This window comes from Heterocephalus glaber, unplaced genomic scaffold (genome assembly GCF_053883595.1).
Source record: "Heterocephalus glaber isolate CG9 unplaced genomic scaffold, H.glaber_assembly_v1.0 deba00001531, whole genome shotgun sequence".
Classification (NCBI taxonomy): Eukaryota; Metazoa; Chordata; class Mammalia; order Rodentia; family Bathyergidae; genus Heterocephalus; species Heterocephalus glaber.
In genome coordinates, this window is record NW_028258329.1 from 20,313,223 (window position 1) to 20,337,524 (window position 24,302).

The 24,302-nt window shown below is 41.5% G+C and overlaps 1 protein-coding gene and 1 pseudogene across 14 annotated transcripts in view; one reads left to right on the plus strand and one right to left on the minus strand.

Moving 5' to 3' along the window:
• Positions 1 to 22,923, minus strand: part of Cpeb1 (cytoplasmic polyadenylation element binding protein 1) — an 82,467-nt gene extending 59,544 nt beyond the window's left edge. For 4 of the 14 annotated variants that reach the window (XM_004852849.4, XM_013075137.3, XM_004852848.4 and 1 more), the window contains exons 1-2: positions 21,448 to 21,584; positions 3,742 to 3,916 (exon numbers count right to left, since the gene is read on the minus strand). In XM_004852849.4, the coding sequence (XP_004852906.1) occupies positions 3,742 to 3,916; positions 21,448 to 21,492 (220 nt within the window). In that variant the 5' untranslated portion in view covers positions 21,493 to 21,584. Of the gene's footprint in view, positions 1 to 3,741; positions 3,917 to 21,447; positions 21,736 to 21,778; positions 22,082 to 22,201; positions 22,289 to 22,739 lie in introns of those variants that run through there. The other 10 variants (XM_087188525.1, XM_013075139.2, XM_013075138.3 and 7 more) reach the window with 9 other exon arrangements.
• On the plus strand, positions 15,786 to 16,235 carry LOC101698639 (small ribosomal subunit protein eS12 pseudogene; annotated as a pseudogene).
• Positions 22,924 to 24,302: the final 1,379 nt, after the last annotated feature.

Here is a 24,302-nt window from a genome sequence, read left to right on the forward strand (position 1 = left end):
CCTCTGAAAATCCCCACCTGTAACTGCATGAAGTTCTAGTGGGATATCTAGATACAAGCCATAACACCAGGGGAAGAGGAATTTGTGACAGCAGGAACTGTTTTATGGCCTTTTGGTAAACCCCATGGGGAGTTATCTGCATTCTGCTACTCCCCTCAACTTTTTTTTTTTTTTTTTAAACTGCTGGGTATTGAATCCATAGCCTCCCACATGTAGGCCAAGCACTCTACTGCTGAGCTATACCACCAGGTGGCCCCACTTAAGGAATTTTATTACACTATGGGTTACTTAACACCTCTTCATTCTCAGCTTTGGCCTCTCATAGCCAATTCTAGGTTAACAGAAAAAAATATATACTCAATATCTAACTACACTGTAAAATAATTTTAACTCTCTTTAAAAGCCTATTTCAAATGCTATTTCCCCCAAAGTTTTTCCCAGTTCCCTAATATTCCCTCTTTTGATTGTGTCACAGCAGTTTTCCAATAATGGTTTGTCAATTGAGTGTGTACTTTTGTCACCACTCATTACATTGTATTCAATATTTTGTCACTGCTAGCATAAAGTCCTGAAAGTGACTTACACTCAAACATTTGTTCAAATGAAAAAAAGGTAACATACAACTTTTGCAAATTTAGGCATGTCTGGGTAAAATAAATTAACTGTGCAATTTTAATTATGACAACTGAATATGAATATTAGCAACCCATGATCTTTTACTTTGTCAAAGTCCAATGAGAAAATAAAATCTGATGTATGCAAAATGCAAATATCAATATGAAACAGTAGGATATACCATTTTTAAACATTTTTATCATAAAATCTTTATTGTAGAACTGGTGGGAAAAGTATACAGAAAAAAGATGTTCCCTGTTACAGGTAAATCATTCAAGTCTTTTTCTATGCTTATGTATATATTTTGGGGCATACTGTTTTGTACTTTGCTTTTTTCATTCCAGATACTGTGATTATCATTCTTTTCCATTAAGAAGTCTTCTACGGGGGCGTGGAATTTAGCTCAGTGGTTTTGCCACCTGCTGCGCAAGCTCAAGGACCCAAGCTCAATCCCGAGTACCAAAAAAAAAAAAAAAGAAGTCTTCTACGGGGCTGGGGATTTAGCTCAGTGGCACCACACTTGCCTCACAAGCACAAGGTTCCGAGTTTGATCCCCGGTACCAAAAAAAAAAGAAGTCTTCTACAAACATCATATTTAGTGGTACATTTTCCCTGGTTATAAAATGTTGTCATAAACAATCTTAAATTTTTACAATCCTGGTTATTAGGCAACAAAATTTATCTTCATCAGAAGCTACAAGTTCAGGTTGTTTCTTAAGATGCTCATGAAAATATATTCCCCCTAACTTACTTTCTTATCATCACAGGATTTGCATTTCTGCTGGCCTAGGCTCGGATGCCTGGCCTGGTCTGTAAGTGGTTCTTGCTGGAGAGCCAGAAGAGGCTTACTGCAGGCCAGGCATCCCTGTTTCACCATTCATTAACAAGGGCTCACAGGCCTCAGTTGACATCTTAGGTGGGAAATACAGAGTGCTGACCATACAGTGGGGGCTCAGTACAGCTGAAGGGCTCTGAATACCAGCTACCTTGACAGGAACCTTTTCCACAATCCTTGGGTTCCCTCAAATCTGCAGTACTGCGTCCTCATCTGAGCCATAAAAAAACTTGTGAGGCAGGTTGGGCAGGTAACATTCTGTTCTACAGTTGGGAAAACTGTACTGACCTCTCTATCTCACTGTCCAACATCAAGCTTACAAGCTAGGTCTCCCAATTTTTCAATGTACTCTTCCCATTGTACCTCTTATATATGGGTAGTGAGAAAAATCTAGGGTTGAGACTGTATACCTTACAGTTCAGCCAACCAATGACCTGACAGAGGGTAATGGTAACACCCTGACCAGAGCCTGGCATCTCACCAGTGAGGCCACTGAGCTCCCTTGCAAAGTGCAAACATACACTTCTGAAAGCTCCTCATTCATCAAGCATGGGACTTTGTCTATACAGTTCAACAACCTACCACTAGCTAAAAAGGACTTTGCTATAAACTAAAAGATTTCCAGCATGCGTGAAGCAACCTGTGAAGTGTAGGTCACTCCTGATTATCTTTTGGAGGACAGTGCTGGGGATCAACTCAGGATCCTGCACAAACTAAGCACACACTCTACCACTGAACTACATACATCTGCAGCACAACCGTCATTTTTACTGAAATATAACCTATGCAATTTTCTCAACGGATAAAAAAACTTAACATGTATTAGAACCAAGAAGACTCTAAGTTTTAACACAGCGTAAGCTAATGTAGAGTCATCTTATAACTTACATTTTACATATACTCTTTTCTGGAAGTTAGAGGACATAAGCCCCTGTCCTCTGTAATATCTCCTCTCAGTTTACAGATGTCACAAATTAGTCTCTTTCATAAAGAGCTTCTCCTTCAAATGTTTACCTACTTATCACATACTCCTGCATTTTCATGGGAATTATTTCTAAGACCAAGATGAAAAATAAATAAAAAATGTATAACTAAAGAACAGAAATTATCAGTCCTTATTCTGAGAATCCTTGTTGTTGCCAAATTTTTCAAAGTCCATTTTAAAATTTAAAAATATATTCTTTCATCTAAAATAACTCAAAAATCATTCTATCAGCATTCTTAAAACTTGTTGTAACACCCACAAAAGATTATGAAACCCTGTTAGGATATGCACATCTCACTGGGAAGAGTCATCTTCAGGAAATGCTGCTCTCTGTCCCACCAATCTATCAAGTATTCTACATATCATTAAAAAGTCTGTTGACTCAAGGGCCAGGGATTTAGCTCAGCGGTTTCAGCGCCTGCTGCACAAGCGCAAGGTCCCAAGTTCAATCCCCGGACCAAAAAAAAGTCTGTTGACTCAATTCATGTTTAAAAGCTATTAAAACAGGCAAGAGGGGGCCAGGCATTTAGCTCAGTGGTTCCACCGCTTCCCTGCTAAGCACAAGGTCCTGAGTTTGATCCCTGGTACCAAAACAGAAACCCCCCAAAACAGGCAAGAGGTACATTGCCCAAAATTCTACTCAAATGTGGCTATTGAGGATGTGAAATGTAACTAGTTCATACTAAAATATTCTGGGAGATGAGAATTCTACCACTGAACCACCAATGCTACTCATACTAAAATATTTTGTAAGTGTAAAACACAAGATTGGATTTTGAAGTCTCCTAACAAAAAGACATAACTGGGCTGGGAATTTAGCTCAGTGGCACTGCACCTGCCTTGCAAAACACAAGGTCCTGAGTTCGATCCCTGGTACCAAAAAAAAAAACAAAACAAAAAAGACAACCATTTTTATACTGACATGTTGACATAGCAATGTTTTATATATGCTGGGCTGCATAAAATATTAAATTAATTTCATGTTACCTTTTATTTTTTCATACGATTAATAAAATCTATAATAAAACATAATTTGCATCATAGTTTTATACACATACACTCTTATTACTTTTGGCCTATACTTTCTTACCCAATATTCCTATATATCATAACATATATTTCTATATTCTAGTCACAGGCAGTCTTCACTCAAAGGAGGAATCTAATCCACAAAGCAAATCATAAAAGGGGCAAGTGCTGTCATTATCCACATGCTTCCCAAGAAAGATCTCCTAAAGGTACTGCTTAGAATAAAAGTAGGTCTACACATAAGCCTAGTGCATCCAAGGTTCCAAATCTAAATCACCTGGTAAATGATCATGCATTCCTCGATTTACTGGTGTAGTGCAGACTCTACTGAAATCCAAAGAATTGTCCAACATGGCATTTATCCTTCGAAAGATACTGGCATTGCTACATGTGGAGAGTGCAGGCGCTTCCTGATTTTCCCAGCAATCTTTTATCCTTCCTGTTTCTTCTTCCTAGAGAGAGAAAAAAGATACTTAGGTCTTCTATACTCCTTTATAATAAACACAGAGATCCTTTAGAACACCATGAGTTAGATAAAATAACAAGGCCCCAAGTTTCTTGCCAGTATATTAAAATGAGTGTTAAAGTCTTTGTAAATAGGGAGAGGTAGAGGGGTTGAAGGGAGGGCAGGGGAATAGGGGAAAAAAATAAGAACCAAGATATATTATGTAAAGGTACAAATTCCCAATAATGAATGTCAGCATATTATATACCTAAAATGTACCAATAAAATTAATGAATGAAAAAAAATAAAATGAGCGTTTTCTATGAACAAAAAACACTCAGAGAACTTTTTTTTTTTTGGTATCAGGGATCAAACTCAGGACCTTGAGCTTGTGAGGCAGGTGCCGTGCCACTGAGCTAAATCCCTGGCCCCAGAGAACTCTTCAGAGTATCAACCAAAATATAAAGATATTTCCTCAACAATCCTATCTAACGGGACGTAGGAATTGGCATGACATGGTAGCAGCAGCATGAGCTCAAGAACCAGAAAGATGTGGTTCCAATCTTGGGGAATATCCATACCCCAGAATACTGTTTGGCATAAAGGAATGTAGTACTGAGACATATTAAAGCATTGAAAAAAATTTCAAAAGTATGCTAAGTGAAAGAAGCCAGTCGTAAAAGACTACATATTATGTGAGCACATTTGTATGAAACATTTAGAATAAGAAATATAAAGATCATTCGTCAAGAGTTGGTAGAGAGGCCTGGTAGGGGTAGTGGCTAATGACAACAAAGTTTATTTTGAGTTGGTGGGAGATTCTAAAATTACATTGTGGTAATGGTTGCACAGATCTGTAGTATTACTAATAAACTAATGAGTTATACACTGAAAGGTGAAAACTTTATGATATGTAAATTATATCTCAATACAGCTCTTTGAAATTTTTGGTTTTACCATTTATTGGTTGGGTGATGTTAGTTACCTAAGCCTTGCACCTCCCAAGGTTTCCCCACCTATGAAATGAGAAAAGGTACCCCAAAACTTTTTGATGACATGTATAAAGCATTCAGTACAGTAGTACAGCACACAACAGCTACTATTTTTACATCTTAAGATTTAATTGAAAAAGATGTGGTAAACAAAATCACCCAAAAGGAATGTGGACATTAAAAGTACATTCGGCTGGGGATTTAGCTCAGTGGCACTACACCTGACTTGCAAGCGCAAGGTCCTGAGTTTGATCCTCGGTACTGCAAAAAAAGAAGAAAAAAAAAAAAGTACATGCAACTCTTATTTACTGGTATGAGAAGACAAAAAACATTACTGAAAGAAAAAAAGCACTTCTACATACAGAATTATGAACTGAACTCCACATAAAAACTATCAGTGGTGGCCAGGGATTTAGCTCAGTGGTTTCGCCGCCTGCTGCACAAGCGCAAGGACCCGAGTTCGATCCCCGGTACCCAAAAAAAAAAACTAGCGGTGGTCTCCACCTTAGCAAATAAAGTCACCACTTGCCAGATATTCAAGAAAGAAATCCAAGTACTATTTATCACTGTTTTATTTTTTCCTTTTGTCATTACTAGAGGTTGAATCCAGGGTCTGTGTACTGAGCTACATTCCCAGCCCTTTAAAAAAAATTTTTTTACTTTGAAGACAGTGTCTTATCAAATCACTAAGTTGCCCAGGCTGGGCTTGAACTCTCAATCCTCCTGCCTCAGGCCCCCCAGGGTGCTGGTATTATAGGCATGTACCATCATGCCCAGCTCCATTCTTCACTCTTCACACTTCCTGACCTTCCACATCTACTGCCGGACACTGCTAACAATAAAACATTGGTTTATAGGCTGAATCTTCTAAGGAGAATGTGCTTTAGTAGTTCTATCATTCCCAATTATTTTGGGAAAAACAAAAAGCAGACCAAGCAAGGAAAATGGTACATACTTACCATCTTATAGCTGATCTCATGAAAACAAAACAAAAAACCCTAATGTCATTTTGTCTATCCTATTAAAATCTAGGTGAGCAACAGAATGACCCACTGAGTTTAGTTTTATAAACTGCAGGAGGACCTTAGAGGGACAGACTCCAATTCCACTTTAGCATCAACCTCTTGAAAAGATTGGTATCTTCTGCAAGCTGCAAAGAGAACCAGAATACACGATTTGCAGGGTTGTTTTCCTAAACCTAAGAGGAGACACTCATACAGTCATTTTTACATTTCTATGATGATTCAGAATTTCACTAAGGTAAATTCATAAAGGCTAAAATGCAAGTATTTACAATTTGCTGATCTTAAGGCTAATTGCTCCATTTATTCACTACCTAATAAACATTAGCTGATTGCCTGCTATCTACAGTGAACAGCCCAAGAGTCAGAAGATTAGATACTCAATCAAAAGAAAGTTCTGAAGTATCAATAAGGAACTAAGAGCTGATCATGTTGGACATGTTAGCACTGTCTTCTAAATCTGAGGTCATAAACTTTTTGAAGACCCTTTTAATACACAAAAACTAACCTAAGTTTTATTTACTACAATAGAACTACTACATATATGGATTCCCAGATCCTGGTCACATCTAACAGCAAGTAAATGGCCACTATACGTGAGTCTTAGGATACTTCCAGCAACTACAGGACATGAGCAGTTAAGAGGACCAGTGAAGGAATTGCCATGGTAGGATGGGAGACACATGTAGACTTGGGAGGCCTTCTGGGAAAAAAAAGAAAAAAGGTTTAAAGTCTTATTTCAAGCAGTCTGAAAAAATCTAATTTAGGAATACATCTGGCCACACCACCCCAACTCCTAATCCCATTAGGAACATGTATCATATTTCCAAACTATGCAAATGGCATCTGGCATGCCTCCTCCCCTTTTCTCATATATACCAAATCAGAAATCTAGTTTAAGATAACTGTATAATTAGAATAAAAGTAAATGAGGTGTTCAATTTATACCCTCAACTGCTTTATCTTATCAGTAAGTACCAATATTTGTCTTGAATGACCAATTTTTTTTTGGTACCTGAGATCAAACTCAAGACCTTGAGCTTGCGAGGCAGGCAGCAGCAGAACCACTGAGCTATACACTGGCCCTTGAATGATCAATTTTAAAGGAAAAAAATAATCAAGCTGGGCATAGTGGTGAATGCCTGTAATCCCAGCACTTAGGAGGCCGAGAGAGGAGGATCTCCACAAGTTCAAGATCAGCTTGAGCTACACAGTGAGTCTAAGGTCAACCTGAGCTACATAGCAAGACCTTGTCTCAAAAAAAAGGTCAGGGACTTAGCTCAGTGGCACTGTGCCTGCCTCACAAGTGCAAGGTCCTGGGTTCGATACTCAGTACCAAAAATGAAGTCAGCGCTCTCAGAGAACAATTCTATTTTCCTTATGTACACAGTAAGTATAACAGCAGTAACACTATTTCATAGTAGAATTTAGGACTTAATGCACATAGAATAGTTAACACTGTCCATGGTACATAATTATATACTGAGCAAATTAATGTTGTTTATAGAAATTATTATTATTATACCATGAGGTCAGAAACTACCAAGTGATCTTTGAAGAAAAGAATCTATTTGCTCACTAAAGAGAAAAATGGACTAAAAACTTCAGGGCAACTATTCTAAGACCCTAGGTCTTCTATGCCTGGGACCTCATAACTCTTCCACCTAATCATCTGAAATAAGATACTTAACACTCTGAAGGCTGAGGCAGGGGGATCACCATGAGTTCGAGGCCAGCCTGGGTTACACATGAGACTCTGTCTCAAAAAATGAAACAAAAAAACCAGAGAGACAAAGTTAATTAAATATTAAAGACACTGATACAAATAAGTACTGCCTAAAATTTGAATCAACTACAGAATACATGAATCCTTTTAATCTCTCCAGTTAAATAATTCACTATTTTTCATTTTCAAAACAGAAAGCAATTATCACCCTATAGTCACAAACCCATTTACTTTGTATATCCTAACTTTGATCTATCTATAGTTCTAAATTCAAACCAACGTTCCACTGTGAAAAAAAAAACACTTTTTCTTGGTTATTCTACTACTGCTATTATTTTTGGTTTATTTTGCCATAAAATGACATCATTTGCAGTTTTTGACCTTTAGTTGGTTCTTCACTGTGGACAACAAAGTAGGCTTTAAGATAGATCAAAGATTTATAGAGTGCAAACTCTAATAATACTGAAAATCAGGTCAGTCAAATTTAGTGCTGATGATATAGCAAAAAATGCCCTGAAGATAAAACAAGTTCTACCTGCTTACCTGTCAAAACAGAATGACTCATGAAGAATTGCTACTAATACAAGTTATTTTAGATCAGGCCTCAATTTTCTCTTCTTCAACTCTCATGCCAAAACAAGTAGTTCCCTATAGCTGTGATCATCAACTGGGACACCGGAGGTGAGATAGGAGGGGGAACCTACAAAAAAAGAGCATTCCTCTTGCCATACGGAAGAATCTTCCTCTCCAAAAATGTGAATCATTCTTTCAAAAAGCAGAATACAAGCTTTGGAGTATAAATACTAAGTGTATCATTTACATGTCATTCTAAGCCTTAGTTGCCTAAGGTATAAAATATGGTATACCTACTCTGCAGACTTTATAGTAACTAGAAATAAAGTACATGGATACCCTCAATAAATAACTATGATGACAGATGTATGATTCCATACAGGTAGTAAAACCATTGTTACCAGAATTTCAAGTTATTCATCCTAGCCAAGTTCACCAAAAAACAAACTTACTTCTTTTAGGTTATAATGGTTCTTTTGGTTTATATTTTTTGGTTTTTTGATGTCCATAATTTGAAACTATAAATCTTTAAAGATCTGAATCCACTCCATATGGGTATGTTTGTTAAAGAGTAAGGTCCCAAAATTTTATACATATTTGTATGACTGAACAAATCCAGAATTGCCTAATTTGGAAACCCGGGACTTCCTTTCAAATACTATACCATATTCTTCAGGCTCAGCATGGTGATGAGATCACTTTGCCTCCAGGCAAATCCTTGAGAATAATATTCAACTGTCATAAATGAATGCCAACTCTACTATCTCTGGGTATTTATTTGGGTTGCTTTTAATCAACACAACACCAACACTACAGACTCCTTCAAGATCATCACTGTTAATCATCTACTACAAAGTCATCAAGAGCCAGCTGAGAGATCAGTGGAAGACGTAAGGGCACACAATTCATTCCTCCAGTTGGAGTTTAAAATGGGGGTCCATGGATTGGAATCAAATGAGCCCTCTTCAAAGGTGTTCAATGTTTTCTAAGATTTTTTTAGCTAAAAGCACTGGTCTTGAACATTTAGACTTTTTCTCAATTAAGTCAGAGCAACAGAAATTTGTTTAGATCCCTCAAGAACTGATTCTGAGATGTACTCTGGGAATCTGCCCTTTAGTTTTATACTAAATAATAACAAAAGTAAACAAAAACCCCTGTATAATTTATACTTAGAATTTTGAGCATACCGTTTTCTGTATTTTCAACATCCCTTATGTGAATAATCATATAGATAAATATAAATTAGGAAATGCTAGCTTCCTATAAGAAATTATTACATTTTCCTTATGAAAGAATGTATACTGTCTAGTCAAATTTCCACATTTGCTTTAAGTAGCCAGGCCACTCTATGTCAAGTTTCTGGCTGCACTTCAATGACTATAGTTATTTAAAATGCTCCTCTATATGTATTTAATTTTCTCCTTGATCCTCCACCTCAAGTCCCCCATGCAATGATGTAAAGAATAAAAATTTTTTAGGTTAGTCATTTGAAGTTGCAAATATTTCACCTTTTTCAACCAAGAAAATGCCAACTGCACATAGTTCGATCTAGTATTACTTTATGAATACTGAAAAATTGCTAGGTTAGAAGATGTTGAGATTACAGAAATGAATAAAAACAATCCTGTCTCAGAAGAATTCATTAAATGGGACAAAGAAATCCAGTTACATAAGTGGAGATCAAGAAAAGCACAAAATGCTACAAGATAAGAAAGGATAATTCAAGATACCTGGAAAGGTTTCAGAATTACAACTTCTATTGTACAGTGGCTCATGCCTATAATCCCAGAAACTTGAGTGGCTGAGGAAAGAGGGTTTCAAGTTTGAGGACAGCCTGAGCAACTTAGTGAGAATTCTGTTCTCAAGATATAATTTGAAAAGGATTGAGGATGGAGGTCAAAGGTGGAGCCCTTATCTAACATCAGCAAGGCCCTAGATTCAGTTTCCAGTAAAACACATAAACACAAACATACAAACATACACACACACACACACACACACACACACACACACACGGGGGGGGTGCGCTTCTAAGCTGAAGAACAATGCAAGAGCAGGCTTTCAATAAGCAGTCATGAAAAATATTATACAATAGTTTACTTAACCTCCTGTTCATCCTTTAAATCCCCAACACACTGCCAGCACGCTTCCCCCTCAAAGACACTATACTCCTAAATTACAGACTTTATAGCTGCCATAACCTCTCTCTCTCCCCACTCTCCCTCTCTCCCACAGGTACTGAGAAATGAACTTGGGGTCTTTACACTAAGGTAGGTCCCGAGATCTTTTTTTATTGTATTTTTTGAGACAGGTTCTCACTAAGTTGTCTAGGCTAGGCTCAAACTTGCAATCCTCCTGCCTCAATCTCAGAGTGCTAGAATTACAGACAGGCATGCACCACTACACCCAGTTTCTGGTTATTCTTTAGGTTCTTTTTTTTTTTTTTTGAGGGGTGGGGGGATATGGGGATCAAACTCAGGACCTTCCACTTGTGAGGCAGGTGCAGTGCCACTGAGCTAAATCACCAGCCCATTCTTTAGTTTCTATAGGGTACATCTATTGTCCAATATTCTTTGAGCTCTATCAACTCAGTCTGGAAAAAGAAATACTAAAATTTCCAAAATACATTTATGAGACCATTAAGGGAATATTTAATACGAAGGCCATTCAAGAATATCAACAGCACATGGTCACTACAACTGCAGCTCCTGCAACACCTATCTATCACGCTGGTAGCTGTATGCACTAATAGCACTTCAATTTGATCAACTACAAGGTGCTACACACTGTATCTCACAGTACCCAGCACAGCATCTATTGCAGCTATCCTAGTACTCTATTAACTAGATGACTTTGACCAAGATTTTAAATTTCTCTGAGCATGTCTTTTCATTCATAATGCAAGAATGACAGTCTCAAATTTTCATGAAGAACAAAAGTCACTGAAGGCTCTGGATAACTGGTCACATAGGCCCTATTTTTGCCCTTTCCAATTTGACATAGCTCCTACTACTGTAATTTTTCCTCCGGACACCAAAGGAGTTTCTTTCTTATGCAAAGACAGTTTGGAAGTGTCTTTTTTCTCACAACCTTGGAACATTCTGATCAGTTATCCCTCCCACACCTTTAACAGAGCTCTGTCTATAAACAGGATCAGCTCTCTCCCATGTTTAGATCCTACCTTAACCCCATACTGACCTCTAAAAGTATGTCTTTCCTCCAGCTTCTGTACAGAGTAACCTCGCCTCTACTGCTGGACCCTGTTCATTTCTTTAATCCCTGAGGTCAAGTATCAGATGTCTCTTTTCCTTCCCACAAATGCTACTCTGAAACTTTCTGCTAAGTTTACTATGCCCTATTCAAATCTAATGGACATCTTTTTCTCTTTTTTTGGTACCGGGGGATCAAACTCAGCACCTTGCGCTTGCAAGGCAAGCGGTGGCACCACTGAGCTAAATCCCCAGCCCTAATGGACATTTCTTGAGCCTTTCAAGATGTTTCATTCTGTCTGGATATTCCTATAAAATCTCTGAGAAGTACAAGTCTGATCTTCTACTCCACATAGCAGTAGTCTTCAAACATTTTCATTTCAAGACTCTATACTCTTAAAATTACTGAGGGCCTATCTTTTGTGCAGGTGGATATCAAAATTTACCCACTGAAAATTAAAACTTAAAAAGTATACTTATTACTTTAAGAAAACAAATCCATTACATATTAACACAATTTTCCAAAACAAAATAAATTAGTGAAAAGTTAATCTTTGAGAGTTTTGCAAATCTCTCATATCTGGCTTAACAGAAGATGGTTGGATTTTCTTATTTGATTCTGTAATTTGTTGCCATATATTTTTTTGGTCTAGGTATAAGAAGAAAATTCAGCCTCAGATAAACAGGTAGAAAAAAGGAGGAACGTTTTAACAGCATTTTCAGATAATTGACATTATTCCTCTTTGATACCATACCAAAACTCAAGTGGAAATTTTTTAGGGGGTATGGGGTAACTGAGGATTGAACCAGGGCCTTTGCACTGAGCTACATTCTCAGCCCTTCTTGTTTTTAGACATGTCTAAGTTGCTAAACTGCCCAAACTTGAACTTGCGATCCTCCTTCCTTAGCCTCCTGGAGTGCAGGGATCACAGGCATGGCCCACTGCACCTGGCTCAACTTCTTAAAGGTTAGTTCCAACACAGAATCTGAAACCATATGGATGTACTCTTCATATGCTACTACATTAAAATGTATTAGTCTCCCTTGCATTTTTGGATGGCTAAATTTATAATATATATGATAGTCATTTGACAAAGAGTGGTTCACTGAGTTATGCACATATTTGTAAATTCTGACACCCAAATGTCACCACCACTCTCATCTTTAAGTATACTGGAGAAGTGGTAGCAAACAAACATTTTCCAAAACTGTAGTTTTCTTCAATGCTCAGATTTTACCCCTGGTAAAAATACTGTCAGTTATTTTTTTTGAAGCAACTGGCTCATTGTGTTCACTTTTACAAAAATATCTGCCAAATACCCAAAGCTGAATAAGCTCAGTTTGCCAGGTGGTTCTTTCAAAAGAAAAGATATTTCATGAAAAAGAAAGCAGCTTACTCTTCTTGAAACTCAACCACATAAACAATTTTTTCTTTGACAATCACTTCACTTGGATATGAAGCAGAAGTGCTCTACGATGACTTCCCATTTGTCACACAGAATGTTAAATGCATATACTCAAGGTTTGAAGTTTAATAAAGTTAATTTGTACTGCTTCCTCAAGGACACTTGGAAGTGAAACTGTTTTGGGGAGGATGTGTAGCAGGAAGGATACAATGACTGCTACTACAGCTTAATGGCACTGCCTTGATTCCTGCTAAAGCACCAGATGTTTCGCTCATTCCCATGCTTGTGTGTTATCAATGCAAATGGCAACAGCTAAAAATGCAACAATTATCTTAGAATTATTAAAATAATTTTGACTTTGTGGTCTTGTAGGGTTTGGGAGCCCTTCAGGGGCCCACACATGAAGCTTCGAGAATCAAGGACCACTGTAAAGGCAAAGCTCCTCAGCCATAACAATTAAAAAGATACCTTCACGGTCTGGCCGAGTTAAGATTCTTACTACATCTGTTTTATTTTTTTTTTCATAATGAGTATACCAATTATTTATTTATTTCTGGTACCAGGGATCAAACTCAGGACCTTGAGCTTTCGAGGTGGGCGCAGAGTCACTGAGCTAAATCCCCAGGCCTTACTACTTCTGTTTTAACCACAGGATATATACATGCAGTAAAAGATGCTAGTCATAAGTACACACTTGATCCATTCCACATATTTGCATACGCCTGAGTAACTATCACATACATCAAGAAACGGAACTCTTCTACACTCCATAGGTTCCCACACACAGGGTGTTCTTTCAGACATCTGTGGTCACTGGTTAGTTTTGCCTATTTTTAAATTTCTTACCAACAACCATGTAACACATATTCTTGGGTCTAGCTTTTTTCCTCCCCTTTGTATATTTCTATATGTTACAAGGCAGTCCTGTAGCTTATTATTACTGTATAGTATGCTGCAGACACAGATACATCACAACTTGCCCACACAACTGCTTATGAGCAAGCAGAAAGGAGTTAAAATAGCATACCTGACTGCTGTCTTCTGGCTGACATCTTGGAACTCTGCTTTTGAGAACCCACCATTCCCACTATTGACAAGAATGACTTATTGTACCTAAACTGGATGAACAATATGGTTTATGACAAATACCTCCTTTCCTCCTGGAGTCTAGAATTTTGGTACATTCCAGGAAGAAGCTGCCTAGCTGACCTGGTCAAAACAAAACAAAACAAATCACATACCCTGGGCACCAAGTTTCTAACAAGCTTCCCTAGCCGGTAACATTTTACATGTATAGTCAGTCATGGGGGAATTAAATGGTGTCCAGTATGGCTCCTCTAGCAAAGGACCTTTAGAAGCTTGAACCCGGTTTTGCCCAAACACTGCTCTATACACCTTGTCCCTTTCATGGTTTTTCTCTATCCTTTAGTTTTAATAAATTTTAGTCACAAGTACAATTTTATGTTGTCTTATGAATCCTCCTAGTGAATCATCTAACTTGAGCATGGTCTTGGGGATCCCTGACACAGGGGCATTTTTTTCTTTCAGATTCTGAATGTTATGAATAAAAATGCTGAAAATATTCTTGTGCATACCTTTTTATAGTCACATGTACTAATTTCTCTTTCGTACAAGAACACAAGTACAATTGCCAGGTCTTAGCATAGTATCCCTTGTGCTTAAAATCCGAATAATAACAGTTATTAGCTGACTAAAAACAGCCTTCTATTTCATACCTCAATGTCTTTGTAAATACTGTTCCTTTTGCCTAGAGTGTCTTTACTTTCCTCTGCTAAGCCTGTTTTGCCAAAAGCTTTCTTTTATATGCCTTCTTCTCGTGTTATTTCTGTATATGTTTATTGTTCAGCTTTCAATTTACAGTAGCATACAACTATGTGCTTGTGTTCTTATTAGATCAACTCCTTAATAGTCTGTGACTTTGTTATTTATCCTTGGTCACCAAAGTGGACACTGCATGAGAAAGCAATCAATAAACATAATGGTAATCTTTGTATCCCAGAGTATCATATTACATTGTTCCTGGGTTCTTTGCTTTTTGTTCAATGTGGTATATCTCTGGTCCAAACTTAAAACCTAAAATCCTGAAATGACAGAGTGGCTGTCAGATTTGACACTGAGAAGCATGGTAGGAAAATCAGAGTGAAAACATTCATGCAAGGAATACGTGAACTAGTGAAATAGCAATGGGAATGGAGAAAGAATGAAAGGATACAGGGCTACAGATGACACCGAGGTAGGATCACATTCAGGCTTTGTAGTTATAAACATTAGGAAGAAATTTCCAAAGGAAAGCTACAACCATGTACTTACCTAGCACCTTTCTGTAGTAAGGCCTCTGCTGGGAAAAAACAAAACACCCCAATACAGATCTTACCTCCAGGAGGACAAGAAAGTCTATAATCTAGCTGGAAAAAATTAGACTAATTGGGTGAAACAGAATCAGATTAGCTCCAAGAGATGAAGAAAGGGAAGAAATTGTTTTTAGAATTAGAAACCCCAGCAGGGTTTAAAATGTCTCAGATATGTGTGTTCAATAGCCCAATAACAACCATAGGACTTGAAAGCAACAAAGGGTAAAGTGCTTAACCTAAAACTTGGTAGCTACAGGAATCCATGGATCCCTGTATGAGGGGACAGGAATTATTCAACAGACTGAACCACAGGGAATATAGCATTGAGAAAGAAAAAGAAACCTCCAAGCATCAAGACAAGAATGACCAGATAAGAAAAAGCCACAAGGCTGAGCGTGTAGCTCAGTGGTAGGGCACTTGCTAAGAAGCACGTGCAAGGATCTGGGTTCAATCCCAAATACAGTAAATCCCCAACTTTCCAACATTCTAGCTACAAACTTTCACAGGTGTACCGTGTAAGACTGGCTTTGTTGCTCTTTCCCTGCTGCCGCCCTGAGGTGGAGGCCCGGGTGTGTTCAAGATTTGGTTTCACCCGTAACCTGCCCCCATGGCTGAGGAAGGCATTGCTGTTGGAGGTGTAATGGACGTCAACACGGCTTTATAAGAGGTGCTGAAGACCGCCCTCATCCACGAAGGCCTAGCACGTGGAATTCGCGAAGCTGCAGAAGTCTTAGACAAGTGCCAAGCCCATCTTTGTGTGCTTGTATCCAACTGTGATGAGTCTATGTAAGCAAAGTCAGTGGAGGCCCTTTGTGCTGAGCACCAAATCAACCTAATTAAGGTTGATGACAACAAGAAACTAGGGGAATGGGTAGGCCTCTGTAAAACTGACCGAGAGGGAATACCCCGAAAAGTTGTTGGCTGCAGTTGTGTGGTGGATAAGGACTATGGCAAAGAATCTCAGGTCAAGGATGTCATGGAAGAATACTTCAAATGCAAGAAATGAATAAATAAAAATTTTTGTTCACTTCAAAAAAAAAAAAAAAAAAGACTTGCTTTGTTGGTTCACAAATGAATCCAACTTATGAACAATTCTCCTGGAATGGAACTTGTTCCTAGGTTGGGGACTTACATGCTACAAAAAAAAAGCCACAGAATTTTCTGAACCAAGTGGCAATTTTATGTAAAATGAAATAATCAGAGACCAACCAAAGAGAGATCAAGATGTGCAAATTCTAGAAATAACACTAGTCTAGAAATGAGGAAATGTGAATTCCAGTTCTGGCTTAACCAACAACTCACTGTATAAAATTAAAATAATCATTTTTCATCCTAAACTTAACTCTCCATTGTCAACAAAAAGAGGTAGTCAGAAACTATAATCTAGGATCAGTTTCAATTCCAAATTATACCTCAGAGACACAGCTCTAACACTTTTGCAGCTTCAAAACAATTGTAAGATTATAGCTTTAAAAAAAAGTCTCAGGAGAAACGGACAATTCACAAGACAGATGGAGACAGAACCCAGGAGCACAAAGCCAGAATGCTGAGAGCACAGGTGTTAAGTAGTAAGAGATTAAGTGTTCTGTCAAAAGACACACACAAAAACCCACCTGCCCTTCAAGGTAACTGCTTTCTTCCAACAAAAGAAAGCTACTCTCACACCTGTATCAAAGACTGCAGGCAGTCACACCTGTATCAAAGAAGACTGCAGGCAGTGGTGCTAAACCTATCCGGATGATACTCCACTGTACACTATACTGGCCAAGGATAAAGAAATCAGTAACAATATTAGTCAAGTTACTCCCTGAATCAACAGTGACCCATTTCTAACACATATCAATCTTTAGACCTGAACCCTTCTGGGGATTCTCCAATTACCTCCAGGAAAGCCAGCAGAAATGCCTTAAAAAAATGAAAAAACAAAGAGTGTTAACTCATTATAATCTAAAAGGATTGCTCCAATATAGGAAAACTTAAAGTGAAGGAGAATTCAGTTCATCCACACCTAAGTATTATTCTCTTGAACAAATAACAAACAAAGCTTAACAAAGCTTAGCCTCATTTAGTCAAGAATACCTCTACACACATACCAGAGCTACTTAAAAATACATTATATATTAAGGCAGCAAAATAATCCCTAACAGGAGTCTTTTTAAATCCCACTAACAAAAGTCACTGGCAATTAAATCTACATCGTGGATTTGACACCCTGAAATTTGGATACTTTTTATGGAAAGCCAGATAATTTTCCTACAAAAACATTAAGTATTATGTACACTATACACACTAGTTTAATCTCTTTAGCTATAATTGAGAAATGACTTATTGTGGAGTCTTACCTTCAATGCTTGGTATGTGTGCTTACAGAAGATAAGAATCCCTCATACACAGGTTTAACTAAAAATATGCTGCAACAACAGAAGAAAAAAATAAAAGGACATTTCTAAAGCTGCAATGTGAGAGGGAAACAGGCGGAGTTAGAAGGATCCAAAAGGCTTAATAAACACTAAAAAGGTACAATCAGTGTTTCTTGATTTTAAATAAAACAACAAAGGCCAAATTCTCAACCTCTAGGTCTAACCTCCTTCCTACCCCTCTGCCCTAAGGATTTTTTGACAAATTCTTCCCAGAGTAAGTTCAGTATATACACTGCCCAGGAAAATCAGATTTGCAGACTAGGATGAGACTACTTGCAGCTCTTACATAACACACGCAAAAAAACATGCATTTCATCCCATAATTCTTTTACTGCCTCCACCACTAGCTACTGAAAACAACAGTTTATACATTAATATCTGAGTTTAGTTTACATTCCTGCCCAACCTTTAAGGCAGAAGTACAGACCCACTAATTTTTTTTTCCAGTACTAGGAATCGAACTCAGGACCTTGTGACTGCCAGGCAAGGTGTGGTGCCACTGAGCTAAATCTCCAGTCCTAAACCTACTAATTAACTTGCCCTTTAAACAAACATAATTTTAGGGAACTGTTATTTAGCCAAAGGACCTGAAACTAATGAGAAAAGTTGCACACAATACACTTAGCATAAAGCATGAAGACACCAGCAAACAGACAACTAAAATTATCTCATCCCGCCCCAGCCCAAATCTGCAAACACTGAATTTATAGCTGACTACCTAGCTGGTAAAGGTTGCTAGAGAAGGGTAAAGACAGGTAACATTTCAAAGTTCATACTCTTAAGTGAAATAAATTGGACACACGTGTTTAAATACCACACTGTTTCTCTGGTGTAAGAAACTGAATGTGGAAATAAGGACTGAGATGTACAATGGATGTTGGGAAATGGGAAGAAAGTGTTCAAATGGTAAAGGGAACAAGGGAGGAAGGAGGGAGAAAGGAAGAAAGAGACAAGAAAGAAGTGAAAATAGAAGGAAAAATTGGAAACAAAGCTTTTGTACACAGGGAGGGGAGGGAACGTGAGGGGGGAACGGAATAAAATAAAAAGTATTTAAAAATTATATAATAAATTCCTCCTGCCAAAAAAGTTCTTATAACTTTTTTGGGCTTAGGTAAAAGCACTACTCAGCTCGTATATGAGTCTACAGTCTCACAGAAAAATCTCTACTGAAGGCTTTCGATGTGCTCTCTACCACTAAATTCTACCCTTTTACATCTGCTAGTGTGGCTGTGTGTAATGCTGATATTATTTTTTCCAGAATTAAGACTCCACACCCCTCATTCCTGGAGCAGGGCCTTTTTATGCCCTAAGAGCTTGCCCCTAAATATTTTGCCACATATTGCTTTTAAAAAACTTTATCAGTGGTAGAGCATGTGCTTAGTATGCAGGAGTCCCTGGGTTCACTATCCAGCACCAAAACCAATAAACATTTATTAAAATTCTTCCTGCAAATCTAAGAGTCATCCTTATGGGAGTTTTAGCAAAAACAGAAAGTCAGATTTAGTAAGCTCTTTTCTACTAATACATGGTCTTTCTAAACTTATTTCATTGTGCACTTCTTTCTTAATAAGTTTTATTTTATCCCATTCTTCCCTCAAGCACCTTCCCCTTCCTATGTACAAAAGCTTTGTTTCCATTTTGTCCTCTAATATATGGTTCTTAAACAATTATATGATTTCAAATTTGCCTTGCCCCAGAAGTAAAAAGTTATTGAAATTTTAACTAAACTGAATTAGGAATAGTCTTTTGCACAGCAGAGTGGAAGGGTCACCCCCACCTTGGGAGGAGCCTGCTTTCTCCAGACAGCTGGTTCTTAAATCAGCGAACAGCTCTGACACACATCATGGAATGATAGACACACCACACTCCTCCTGCCATCAACCCTGCTGTACTAGTGCTCAGAAGACCCACTGACTTCTACAGCAACAGGCAATTCACCAATGCAATTAAGACTCACTCTGCCTTGCCATGGGACCAGCCACAGCCTTTTTCCCTGCACTGTCCATTACCAATTAAACCCTCTTACACACCAGAATACACCTAATGTAATAAGCTGGGCTATGGAACCAGAAAGACCCAGTATCTGATTTTATCACTTAATGGCCTCATGACTCTCATCTGTAAAACAAGGAGAAATCTAATGTCTTAAGACAGATCCCAAATTAGCTACCAGGTTGAATCCAACATTTAAGAAATATTACATTTACAGCCGGGGATGTAGCTCAGCAGCGCTGTGCCTGCCAGGCAGGTGCAAGGTCCTGCGTTTGATTCCCGGTACCAAATATATATATGTATGTATATGTATGTGTATATATATATGTATGTATATGTATGTGTATATATATATGTATGTATATGGATGTGTATATATATATGTATGTATATATGTCCACACTTTTTTTACATTTTTAATATAGATTGCCAGCTTGACTAGAGAAAAGTCAAAGATCAAATCCAGGCCGGCATTTTTGCTCGGCAACAATGGCTGCTCCCTTCCTAGAGGCACAAACTCCGTAGGTCAGTAGGGAAAACAATCTTCCTTCACTCATTTATGTTACCTCAGGCACCCTATTTTGCAACCTATTTTAAGGATTAAAGACAAAACTTGTGTTCAGTAAAAATGCTTACTGGGGCAACCATTATCATTAGCTCATCTGTTATTAAGTTTGGTGCTCAGCCTGGAGTCTTCAAACTTTATTATCAGCACCCGCTTTCTGCATGATGAACACCGTCATGTGTACCACAGTAAAAGCAAAGGGCCCCCTGAAGCTTTCGTAACTGCAAATGTTCCCATGTTCACCACCGCATTAACTCTCTAAGCTTCTGTCTGCTGTCCAGGCTGGCACAATTTCCCTTCCACACACCCGAGTCTAGGCACACAAAAGGATGGGGAAGGCAAATATTTTCATACAAGAGAAACTGAGTTACCTATATTTAAAGTAGCCAACTTTCAAATCCCCATTTTTTCAGTACTAGGAATTGAACCCAGGGACTCCGCAGTGAACTGCATCCCTTTCCCACCCCACCTCCTTTTTTTGAGACAAAATCTCACAAAGTTGCCAAGTTGTCCAGGCTGGGTTCAAATTTGTAATCCTCCTGCCTCAGTTTCCCAGAATGCTCCACCATGCCCAGTCCGAAGCACTCACCACCAGGCCACCACATTTAAATCGAATCACTCTTTCACACTAGCAAAGCAATGGGCTTCGGGAGTAGTTTCTCTCCAGGCAAACTCCATAAGGAAGGAAAAGCGACCAGCATGAGCCCTGCACGCTCCCGTCCTAGGAGCTCCCTGCATCAGAATGCCCAGCCTCTCCAGCTCTGAGAAAAGCAAACAACCCAGGAAACACACCGACCACTTGTATTTCCCGGGTTTTGCTTTTTCCGTCTGGACAGACTTCTCTTTCCCAACACCTCAGTGTAAGCGAACCAGCTACAGGGCGCTAACTAGCCCGCGGACGCGTCCAGCCGGGCCCGCACAAGTAGCGCGTAGCACGCGCCTGCCGAGCTCTAAGCCCGCGCCCGACGCGAGCCCAGCCCGGGCGCCGCCGTGCCGTTTGGAGACCCGGCAAGCAAGCTGGGGGCGGGGGACGCGCACCCCGCCGTAGGCACTCAGGGGCCCCAGAAGGCAGGGCGCAGACACCCGAGGCCGTGAGGCTCTGGGGTCCTCAGGGCCCTAGTCGATGGGACTCGGGGACACCCACGTAGAGAAGCCCTGACCCCAAGGACCCGCAGGAGTACCAACAAGAACCGCTCCTGCCCACGTCCCGCTAGCCCCGGCCTCCAAAGGCGCCCCTTCTTCATCCGCTGCCTTTGCGCACCTGACCGCTGAGGAAAATACCGGCACCACGACGTCGGGTCCACATGCATGGGTCTCACCAGGTCACACCAGAAAGCCTACAGGACTCCACACCCGCGCCACCTTACAGGCCCTTCTCCGCCCGCGCCTGGACCCACCTCAAAGCCAGGAGACCGCGGGGTTCGACACCCAGGCGCGCGTAACCCCGGGACTCGAGCCCTCGCGCCAATCGGACGTGAGAAGCCACGTGACTTCTGGGCCTGGAAGGCGCGCGTTGCACGAAGCCCAATCCCTCCACCTTAAAGGGGCCGTGCTCGCGCCCACGCGGGGCTCTCCACAGACTGCAGGCTCACCTGGAAAGGAGCAAGGTCCTTGCCGCCAGGAGCCGAGCCGAGCCCCGCCCCGCCCCGCCGGGTGTGAAAGAGACAAGCGGCTGGCGTGAGCCTTAGGTCTTACGTGCGACGGATGCACGAGCAGACAGGGTGGAGGGGTGCTGAGCTCTCTCTCACTAGTCTGGACGGACACTGGCCCAAGTCGCCTACTCCGTTCCAGGGCCGCGGCTCCTTTAAGCCAAAGGCCCTTAGTCACGCGGAGGCTCCCCGCCCCCTGCTCCTGCTGCTGCACACCCCCACGAGGCCCCACGCCCGTGGGCACGTGACCGCGCCCCGCCTGGGAGGCGCGCAGAGAGGGGCGGGGAGGACGCACCAGGGCTAACGAGGCGGTGCGCGGACCGTTAGCTGTGGTGACGGACCGGTCTGACGGCGGGCGGCTCTTACCGGTGGGAACGCCATGGGGCCCGGGCCCTCGCCCTGCCAGGCTGACTGACCGGCCGGCGGGCGCGGGCAGGGACGCGCACGCACGTGGCTCTGTTTCTGCAGCGGGCCGCGCGCAGCGCCGCGCCCCGAGGCTTATAAAGCCCGGAGCCGCCCCCGCCGGATGCGGGACACCTGTGCGGGCGCCCGCCCCGCCCCCCGCCCCCCCCCCGCCCTCCAGCCGGCCCGACCTTCCCCTGCCGCCCACCCAGTTGAGACGTGAGGCGAAGGTTTCAACCTGAGCGCGCTCCCTCACCGCAGGCCCCTCTGAGGCACGGCCTCCCACGGGCGTGTTTCCCCCCAGGGTTGAGCTGGTGAGCCCCTACGGCGAGGGCACGCTTTGTCCGAAAGCCGGGGACTTGTATTGCCTTCTCTTGTAGTGGCCTCGGGTGACAGCCGTCCTCACTCTCTGCCGGATCGGCCCCAGCTCCGGGGGTCGGGCCGGTGGCGGGGGTTCTGGAAAGCTCCTGACACCTGGGGTCCCCACCGCACCGCAACTCACCCTGGAGCCGCCTCCGACGCTCGGCTGCCCTCGGAAGGGAAGCTTCCCACAGGCGGAGCGCGGTGTGAGCTCCGGCCTGGGGAGGATGGGCGCCCGGCCTCGGCTGCAGCGGACCGGAAGCCCCGGCGGCACAGAGGCGGGGACGGCATTCCAGGCGGGGAGCCCAGCGCGGGCGGAGAGGCGCAGGCACCTGGCGGACGAACGGCTGGATCTAACCCGGACCGATGAGAACGTTCGTGTTTGTGAAGGGACTTTATTCTGTAGCAAACTGGAAACTAGGAAGAATTGTGAACGGACTGGCAGTTCAGGGCTCTAAAAAGGTATTACTGGAGTCGGGCATGGTGTTGCACACCTGTGATCCCAGCACCCTGGGAGGCTGAGGCAGGAGGGTCGAAAGTTCAAATACAGTCTGGGAAACTTAGTGACTTAAGCCCTGTCTCAAAAATGAAAAGGGGCTGGGGGCTTCGGTTGTAGCTCAATGGGAAGGCCTTGAGTTCAAGCCTATTGGGGGGGGCGGGTTGTCAGAGTATTGAGCATTGTTTCATGTGGTACACTGAGTACTTGTATGCCCAAGGGTCTGCCTGGCAGTTGGGGAACATGGGGACTGCCACCTTCCTGGCAAGCTGGTGAAGCTGGCCTGGATCTCATGGCTGAGGAGGGACGCAGGTAAATAGACTACTTTCTTCCTAGGTTGATAGTCGAATAATCTGCAGTCTTATCTAGGGTTTCAGGATTAATGGGGGAGAAGACAAGGAGGATAAGGACAGATGCTGGAGAAGTCCAGATGGGGCTGAGCTGCCCACCCCGGGACCTCCAGCAGGAGCTTCCCTTGGTTGCTGAGGTCAGGGGCACAGAGGGTGACAACTGCAGGGCGAGGTAAGCAGCTGCCTGGAGACCCTCCCTCCTGGTGTCTCTCTGTACTTATCCTAGCTGGCAGCAGCACAGGAGCGTGGTGTACCTTGATTGGCCACTTGAGTGCCTCACCCACATGCTGTTCCATAACATGGGAACCAAGTTCCTCCACATAGAAATGAGGTCCCAGACTAGCTGCATCTTCCCAGAAAAGCTGGACATACAGATAGTTTCACATGTGCAGTCGTTAATGTGGACTTTTAAGTCCACAGGCCCTATGTGGCTGCCAGTTCGTAATCCCTTACAGTTGGTTCTTCCTGAACCAGAAACTAAAAGTGAAACCTGAGCTGTTGCAGTAGCTCACGACTATAATCCCAGCACTTGAGAGGCTGAGGCAAGAGCATTGCAAGTTTGAGTCCAGACTTTAGGGGTGGTGCTGGCATGTAACTCATGCAAAAGCCCTGGATTCCATGTCTCAGAATGAGAGCAGGTCGGGGGATATGAAACTGGGAGTAGATGTTCTGGAGCCCTGTCCTATTTCAAAGCTCCAAAACATAAAGGGAATGCATCATTCAGGTGACCTGGACCCAGGAATCTTTGTTGCCTGGAATCTCTCCCTAAACTTTCTGCTGCAAGTTAACAATGGGGCATCTTTATTGAGTACTCATTATGTGCTTGGCACATTTCCAAGTGCTTTACCTGTATTACCTC